Source organism: Pygoscelis adeliae, unplaced genomic scaffold (assembly GCF_000699105.1).
Source record: "Pygoscelis adeliae isolate BGI_AS28 unplaced genomic scaffold, ASM69910v1 Scaffold286, whole genome shotgun sequence".
Taxonomy (NCBI): Eukaryota; Metazoa; Chordata; class Aves; order Sphenisciformes; family Spheniscidae; genus Pygoscelis; species Pygoscelis adeliae.
In genome coordinates this window covers 7,748,660-7,756,993 of record NW_008825076.1, presented here as the reverse complement: position 1 = coordinate 7,756,993, position 8,334 = coordinate 7,748,660, and the positions used below count along the sequence as shown (strand labels likewise).

The window sequence follows — 8,334 nt, the reverse complement described above, 5'->3', positions numbered from 1 at the left end:
GCTATCTCATCTGACAGGCATGCTCTATGATGAGTAAACATCTCGAAGAAATGCTTCCCCAAAGGCTGTGCGGTTTGTCTCCCCCAGTTCATTCACTAACAGCAGGAGCTTGGGTCTGCCCGCTCAGTTTGGAAATAAAACCCAGTCCGGACGTATGGCCTCTAATCCAGTGACCTATTAAGAAACAGACCTGCAGACTACAACTTGCGGAGCAGCTGTGGTTCGGACTCTCTCTCCGAAAGCAGTGTGTGCAGATGAACATAAAACGTGCTGAATTGCATCTGCCTGTCCTCAGGCTTGAGTGCCTGCAGCCAGAGAGAGCAGGGCTCTAAGTGGGGTAACATTTTCCCAGCAAAGTCTCAAACCACATGTTCAGATTATACCCTGGTGCCATGAGATGCTCAGTTGTGGCTCACATGACACATCCAGGTCTTTAGGGCTTACTCCACCTTGGTTCATGCCAATGCACAGGAGGGGCAACTGTGCTGAAACCAGCAGCAGTACGGTTGTACAACAGGGTGAACAATGAGGATCAGGATTTGGGATTTTGTGTCAGCCCCAAAGTCAGGGTGTCTGCTGGCGTGGTGAGAGCTTTGCATCCACTTCCCTGGGCACTGCTGCTGGTGCCAGGGCTAAGCAATGCCTGTGGCAGGTGCCTGTGGCCCTAGATACTCTGAATAGCCCTCCCAGCTCTGGGCAGAGTGTCCCCATCTCCCTCCCTGTCGGCAGTCCGACTGGAAGCCAGATGTACTCTTATGTCTCCCAGCAAGAATTTACTGCTCATTAAAAAATAATCTGTGATACAATTTCCCTGAAGCAACAAAAGAGCATCATCACCCTCTTGCACCGTACTAAATGTAGATGCCTGAGCAGTGGCCAGCTGGCAGAGCACTGCTCGCAAATGCTGATGCCGGAAATATGCCTTTGAAGAGGCTGGAGACATAGATGAAATGGTCTCGCAGGAGTTCAGTAGTTACTTTTTTTTTTTGTGTGTGTGTGTCTCACAAGGCAGTGTCCAAATTGCCGAGCTGTAGAGGAGTCACAGCAAGGAAAATGGGGGAGAACCTGATTTTATGGTTTTTTTTAATCTGTTGGTTTATGAACAATGTTTTGCTGTTAGCCAGTCTGGGAGTGCTGGCTGGGCAGGGAGGGCATGGGCAGCTTCCTGGCAGCCTGCTGACCTTTCATGCGATAGGGCAGCAGGATCTCTACGTGTGCTCGCAGGAGGCAGGTCATGCAGGAAGCCGCAGAGCCATTGCCCTGCCCTTGCCCTCGCCCTCGGCTGCCGGCAGTGCCATGGCTGTGTTGTTGGCCTGCTGACTGCGCACAATGTCCACAGGGCAGACCCTGATGGCTGAACGCTGCTCTTAGGTGTTTGGGTGCAAATGGGCTTTTGTAGGGTCTGATCTGTCACTGGTTGCTGACCTCTAGGGGATGAGATCATACATTCCCCTTTTCCTTAACCAGTACTTCTCCCCCCCTCCCAAAATACACATAAATGTATGTGAATAGGTGTGATAAACATTACAGCTTCTATTGTTTTTCTTAAAAGATGGGGTGTTTTTAACCAAAAACAAAGAATGAGTGTGTATGTTATTTATAACCCATGTTTCTGGCTGCTTTGATGGTGGTGAAGGTCAGGCAGACAAAAGAGGTTGTTGGTGGGAAGCCTTGGATGCAGGAGTCCCTGTGCCCTGCAGCTCCAGCAGTTGCTCTCCCCTCTTCTGCAGCTTGCCAGTGCTCCCGGGAGGGCTCTCTGCACAGCACCTGCGACCAGGAAACGGGGCAGTGCAGCTGCCGGCCCAAAGTGACGGGACTGCGCTGCGATAGCTGCGTGCCGGGCGCCTAAGGATTTCCGCACTGCGAAGGTAGCCCCCTTCTCCTCTCTGATGGGGGGGGGACTCCGGTGTCTTGGGACATAGCAGTGCGGTGCTGGTAAATCATAGAATTATAGAACAGTTTGGGTTGGAATAGGCTTATCATCCCCCAGGAGCTTTGCAAGGGAAGAAATAACCCCCTTTAGGAACAGCTGGGGTGTGAGCTATCTCTTTATAAATCCCTCCTTGTGCCTCTCTTTTCTAGTGGGCTCCTGTAACCCAGCAGGGTTGGTGACTGCAGATCCCTCGCTGGCCCCGGTGAGTGTCAAATGAACCCACCAACCCCTGCAGGTCATTTTTGTGTGATCCCCTTTTACTCACTTTGGGACAAGTCCTTCCTTAAGCACAGCCTGAAAGCAGCCATTACTCATGCCAGAGTAGCAGACACCACATTCAGCCACCGTGCTGCAAATTCTCACCTGCTCTCTTCTCCCTCTGCCTTTCCCCAGGGCTCCTGCGCGTGTCGGGCATACGTTGAAGGCCCAGCTTGCGACAGATGCAAGCCCTTATACTGGAACCTGACTCCAGAGAACCCCTACGCTCTCTGCACAGCACCTGCGCCCAGGAAACGGGGCAGTGCAGCTGCCGGCCCAAAGTGACGGGACTGCGCTGCGATAGCTGCGTGCCGGGCGCCTATGGATTTCCGCACTGCGAAGGTAGCCCCCTTCTCCTCTCTGATGGGGGGGGGACTCCGGTGTCTTGGGACATAGCAGTGCGGTGCTGGTAAATCATAGAATTATAGAACAGTTTGGGTTGGAATAGGCTTATCATCCCCCAGGAGCTTTGCAAGGGAAGAAATAACCCCCTTTAGGAACAGCTGGGGTGTGAGCTATCTCTTTATAAATCCCTCCTTGTGCCTCTCTTTTCTAGTGGGCTCCTGTAACCCAGCAGGGTTGGTGACTGCAGATCCCTCGCTGGCCCCGGTGAGTGTCAAATGAACCCACCAACCCCTGCAGGTCATTTTTGTGTGATCCCCTTTTACTCACTTTGGGACAAGTCCTTCCTTAAGCACAGCTTGAAAGCAGCCATTACTCATGCCAGAGTAGCAGACACCACATTCAGCCACCGTGCTGCAAATTCTCACCTGCTCTCTTCTCCCTCTGCCTTTCCCCAGGGCTCCTGCGCGTGTCGGGCATACGTTGAAGGCCCAGCTTGCGACAGATGCAAGCCCTTATACTGGAACCTGACTCCAGAGAACCCCTACGGCTGCATGAGTAAGGAAATGGCATTTGCACGGCCCCAAAAAGTCCCCTCCCTGCTGTAATGGTGCAAGACCCAAACCCAAGCCAGTGGGGACCATCACTGCTGAATGGAAGGGATACCCTTCCTTCCTTCTTCACCCTCAAGTGACATGTCAAAGCTGGAGTGGTCTGGGTAACCCCCACTTGAAGAGGGGAAAGACTGGAGCCTGGAGCTTTTTGCTTGGGATGAAACACAGGGCTCGTGCAATGAGTTGTGTCGTTCTCAGCCCTCCCTGCAGACTTTGCACACTTAGGTTTTCATGGTCAAATGTGCAGAAAAGGCAAATGTCTTTGGCAGTTGTCCTCAACAGTAACTGTCCAAAATGAAGTGTGAGCTTGTGCATAGTGCTTGTGCAGCACTACCCTCTACTTGACCAGTTTCCAGCTCCTCTTATCCCAGCCTGTGTCCTCTGGTGTGGTGTGGGTACTGTCCCCCATCAGGCTTCTTCTCAGGGGCTGACTGATCTTCTGGCTTTCTTGTTCATCTCCCTCTCTCCAGGCTGCAAGTGTAATACCAAGGGCACCATCAGTGGAATCGCAGAGTGCCACCAGGTGGGTTTGCTCCTCTCTGCCTCCAGGCACCTCCGAGCATATGCTGTGTTGGGACTGTTTCAGCTCTGTCTCTCCCAGCAGCTGTTGGAGAGACCTGTCCTGACGCTGAGCTCTCAAAGGCTGCACCACAGTCTGGGCTTGCATGAGAACATAGGATTAAGACCTGTCATAAATTAGGCACCTAAATATTTCTGGGTCTGGCCCAGGATGCCTGGATTTTTGTTTGCCTGCATTGTTGGGTAATTTAACTTATTTGGGCCCTTATCTGGCCCACCCACGCGCAGGAAGCAGTGTAGAGCATGAAACTCAAAATGCTTCTCCAGTGTCTCAGACTAGGACCCAAATAACTGAGAAATGGCTTGGCCATGACGAGCAACGGGAGGGAATGAGCTTCCACGCCTGCTTCTCTCCTAGGGCGACGGGCAGTGTTTCTGCAAACCAAACATCTGCGGCCAGTTCTGCTCGGCGTGCAAAGACGGCTACTTCAATATGGAGAACGCAAATTACTTTGGCTGCCAAGGTGAGCCTCCTTTGTGATATGCTGGGTGAAGGAGGGGGGTCACAAGCAGCTCTGCATATACCAACTGACTGTTGGCCTTGGAGAGAAGGGGCAGGAGATGTCCCACCTCTTGCTTTTGATTATACCATGGCCCAGAGCAGGGGCTGGGTCTTGCTGTGGATCTGGAGACCTGAGTTCACACTTTTGTCACCGTTGGACACAGGTCTGTCAGGCTGGGGAATGAAAGGCCAGGAAGGGTGCCCCTTTGGGTGCCAGAAACTGGTGTGTTTTAACCACTGGCCATGTCCTTGCAGCTCTACCCCTTCCTCCTGTTGGGAGCAGGTGGGCATGGACATGTCAGGATCGCTGCTCTCCATCATGCCCATGGGAAGCAGGGAAGGAGGAGAACTGGCCGCTCTCAGCCGGCCCACGCGGTCCTGGCAGGGCTGGGAAGAGGGAGCAAGGCTGCTGCTGGCGGCAGGGCTGCGGCGCCCAGCCATGAGGGTTTGCAGACCTTGTTCCTCATGCAGCCGTCAGCCGTCTGGAAATAGCTTGGCGCTGAGGTGGAGAGGAGCTGATCCAACTGGGGCTGGGGCCAATATGAAAACAGATACAACAGAATAAAAATAGCAACCCCAGCCTCCCCGCCCACTGGGGCACGCCTTTGATTAGTGACCAGGAGCTCGTTAGTGCCGCGGGAATGTAAACAGGCGCTTCCTGCCCGCAGGCTGCCGGTGTGACGTTGGCGGGTCCCTGGGGCCATCCTGCGAGGAGCGGAGCGGAGCCTGTCGCTGCCGGCAGAGCACACGTGGGCCCACCTGCACCCAGTAAGCTGCTAGCGGGAGATGCACCTTAGGGTGCTGTGCCTCCTGTTCGCTCCCTCGGGAATGGTGTCCTTGGCCACCACAAGGATGGGGACCTCATCGTCTGGGCTGCTGCCACTTCAGCCGTGTGCCTGGCAGAGGTGTCCTCTTACCTCTCCCTCCAGATAGCCCAGCAGGTAACAGTGCTCCCTCTCTTCCCCAGACCTGCGCGGGCTCATTATTTCCCTGACCTTCACCACTTGAAATTCGAACTGGAGGAAGGCACCACGCCGGCCGGCCGGGCTGTGCGCTTTGGCTACAACCCCCTGGAGTTTGAGGGCTTCAGCTGGCGGGGATACGCACAGATGTCCTCCATCCAGGTACGCCTGGTGTCTCCATCCCAGCCCAGCTCCCCCTGGGGAGGATGCGGCTGGTGGAGGACTGACATGCTTTTGGCACACATCTTTCACCCCAAGTGCTTCTCAAACCCCCAAAGTCACATGATGGCCAACATAAACAGCACAGTGTATATATAGCCTGTTTGCGCAGATATTTCCTGTAGTGCTGGGGACGGCATAGACTGATGAGGGGAAAGATCCTAAATTGGGAATCCCCGACATCCTAATCCGGTTAGACAAAGGTGGTAGCTTGGTGATTACTTACAGGGATGTCTAAACACTGTCTCTGGGTTTCCTTGTGGCTCTTTCATCTGACTCTGCTCTTTCCTGCAACTCCCTGCATAACCTTCCCTCCCTTTTCCAAAAATAAATTAGCTCCTCCTTAGCTGCCATGTTCAGCTTGGACCTCTTGTTACCGTTCTGCCTCTGCTCTTGCTGTTAGCTGGTTTGCTGTAATGATGGTTTACACTAACCTGGAGTTGTCTAAGCCCTAGAAGTGAAGCTATTTCATCTGTTGACCCTTTTTTCTCCTCGGTGGATTCTTCTGCGTGGCCCCTGCAGAAGTGTTGCCTGTGTGTGTGTTTGGGGATGGGGTGCAGGGCAGTGATTCTCTGACAGTCTTGTCCCATATGAGATGTGTCTTATTCTGGTGCGTGTACTTTCAGTTTTCTTCTCTTTTTCATGCTTAGGTAAAATAGCAGAGGGGCCAAATGTGTAGCCATTTTCCATTGAATTCATAGGTAGGAGCTAGGCATTGAACTCCTGTAGGCTCCCTTGACAAAACCCCAGCCTTAAAGCTTAAGGATGGAGCTCGTGATCAAGCTCATGGCTTTTGTTTTGTATCCAGTGTTGGCATTTGAGATAGAAATAGGCCTTGATGGAAGGGCCAGCACGTGGCTTTCTGCTGGCAGGTCTCACCTGTAGTTTGCTATCTGCAAGATCCTTCCAGTTTGCTGTCCAGTGGGAAGATGGTGTGTAACTGGAGCTTTGAAGAACACAGAGCCCTCATTAGGAGTCTTCCTGGGCAAACCCCAGCTTTGCCCTGTAGGAGGGTATTTAAGCAGATGCTTAGATCCTTTGAAATGGTTCGGACTTAAGCATCTCTTTAACTGGGGTCTTGCCAAACAGCGTCCAGGCAGGCGGACGGCTGACGCACCCATCAGTGACACACTCCCTTAGCACCACTAGTCCTTAGCATTGCAGGTTCCCGAGGATGAGGCGCCAGCTCAATTTGCAGCCTCCTCTGTAGGCATCTGGGCAGAGCCCCATAAGAACAAGGGCAGGTGCTTCAGCGTTGGGTACCTGCTGGCTGGTTACGGCACGCTAAGCCCAAAAGCAACATGCCGATAACAAAAGCTAGAACTTCTTAAAACCTTTCCGCTGGCGTGGCATGTGCCCCAGGATAGCTGAACCACCCTGCTGTGCCACAGCATCTTCCAGATGTGGGCAGAGCCCTTCCACCCCCTTCCCACAGGCAGGTTGCTCCCTCGGTGGCTGGTCCCAAAAGGGACGGCATCATGAGGCGCCCGTGCCGTGACTGTGCAGCAGGGCCAGTGTGCTTGTCTCCTCCTTGCGCTGTGGCATGTTGCTTTGGGAGCAGTGAGCCGAGCGGCTGCGCTTGGGCTGGTAGCTGTCAGCGGTGGAGGTAATTGAAGGTGTGCTCTGCTTCTCTCCCCTTTCTCTCTCCCACCAGCCCAAGGTAGTGGTGACTCTCAATGTGACCTCCCCCGACCTCTTCCGCCTCGTCTTCCGCTACGTCAGCCGGGGGCCCGCCAGTGTGGAAGGGAGGGTCTCGGTCGTTGAGGAAGGAAAGTTTAATGTTTGTGGCAACTGTAAGTGCATTTTTCACTTCTAGACTAACTCAGAGCATCCCACGCTGTGACACTGCTCCTCTGCCCCTTCTCCTGCCCCAGGTGTGCCCGTCCCAGGTGTGCCCATCCCAAGTGTGCCCATCTCAGGTGGCCGGCCAGAGCCGTGCCATGGGATGGCGAGGGAGGGGGAAGAGAGGCAGGCAGGCAGGCAGGTAGGCAGGCGGGTAAGGCTCTCCCGCAGAGCGGGTGGGCGGTCAGTATCTGGCCCCCCAGTGACGTGTGCCCCGTGTGCTTTTTTGCTTTTTGCAGAATAAAATCAGAGTCACTGTAGACGTGAAGGAGGCAGAGCTCTATCTGTTCCATGTCATCCTGAGGTATATTAATTCAGGAGGGGCCACTGTGTATGGCAAAATTACAGCTTATCAGCCACGAAGGAGAGGTAAGGATCCCAGACCGCTCCGCTCCCCTGCACCATCGCCACCTCCTCCCCATCCCAGGCAACCTTCTGCATCATCCTTTCCAGAAGACACTTCCATGTGGCTTTACCCATTAGGCCTGCCCTTCCAATTGAAAGGCTGATTTGAGTTTGCAGCCCCCTTTATTTAACAAAGCAGCAGCAAGCTGGCCCCCAGTCCTGGGGCTGTGCACTGAGGACTGTTATCAGCCAGGCTGGTGTGAGATAAGGCTATTGTATGATTCAATACAACCTTTCCAGCATGGGACAAGATCACTCCCAGTGCCCCAGGCAGAACTGAGCTAAGTTTCTACAAAACCAGAATGGGCCAAGTGCTGGGACCTGGATCCAAACTTTGGCAGCTGGACATGGTTTTATTTCGCAGGTGCCCTCATGTGGCAGTCCTGCCCTTGCCTTGCGCTTTTCCCAAACCAGGCTGCTGGTTTCACACATGGTGTGGGATTTGGAAGTGGTGTGGAATTGCATGTGTTATACAGACATTGCACTCTGGTGCAGTGTCTTCTCATCAAGCCATGAGCTGCTGGAGAAGAGCCACCAAAAGATGGCTGAACAAGCCTAGAGACCCGGACAACAAATATTCTGAGAATCAATATGAGCAAGACTGCATGGGGACAGACCTGAGGCCATGCAGGTGCCCTAGTGGGTGGTTGGCTGATTGATTTTACCCCTTCTGATGTT

At 53.6% G+C, this 8,334-nt stretch overlaps 1 protein-coding gene across 1 annotated transcript in view; it reads left to right on the top strand.

Moving 5' to 3' along the window:
• Nucleotides 1-8,334, top strand: part of LAMA5 (laminin, alpha 5) — a 53,184-nt gene that overhangs the window by 16,800 nt on the left and 28,050 nt on the right. Inside the window, 8 exon segments of the mRNA XM_009326801.1 lie at nucleotides 1,731-1,868; nucleotides 2,083-2,135; nucleotides 2,992-3,091; nucleotides 3,618-3,670; nucleotides 4,085-4,190; nucleotides 4,897-4,996; nucleotides 5,196-5,352; nucleotides 7,491-7,620. Coding sequence (XP_009325076.1) covers nucleotides 1,731-1,868; nucleotides 2,083-2,135; nucleotides 2,992-3,091; nucleotides 3,618-3,670; nucleotides 4,085-4,190; nucleotides 4,897-4,996; nucleotides 5,196-5,352; nucleotides 7,491-7,620 — 837 coding nt within the window.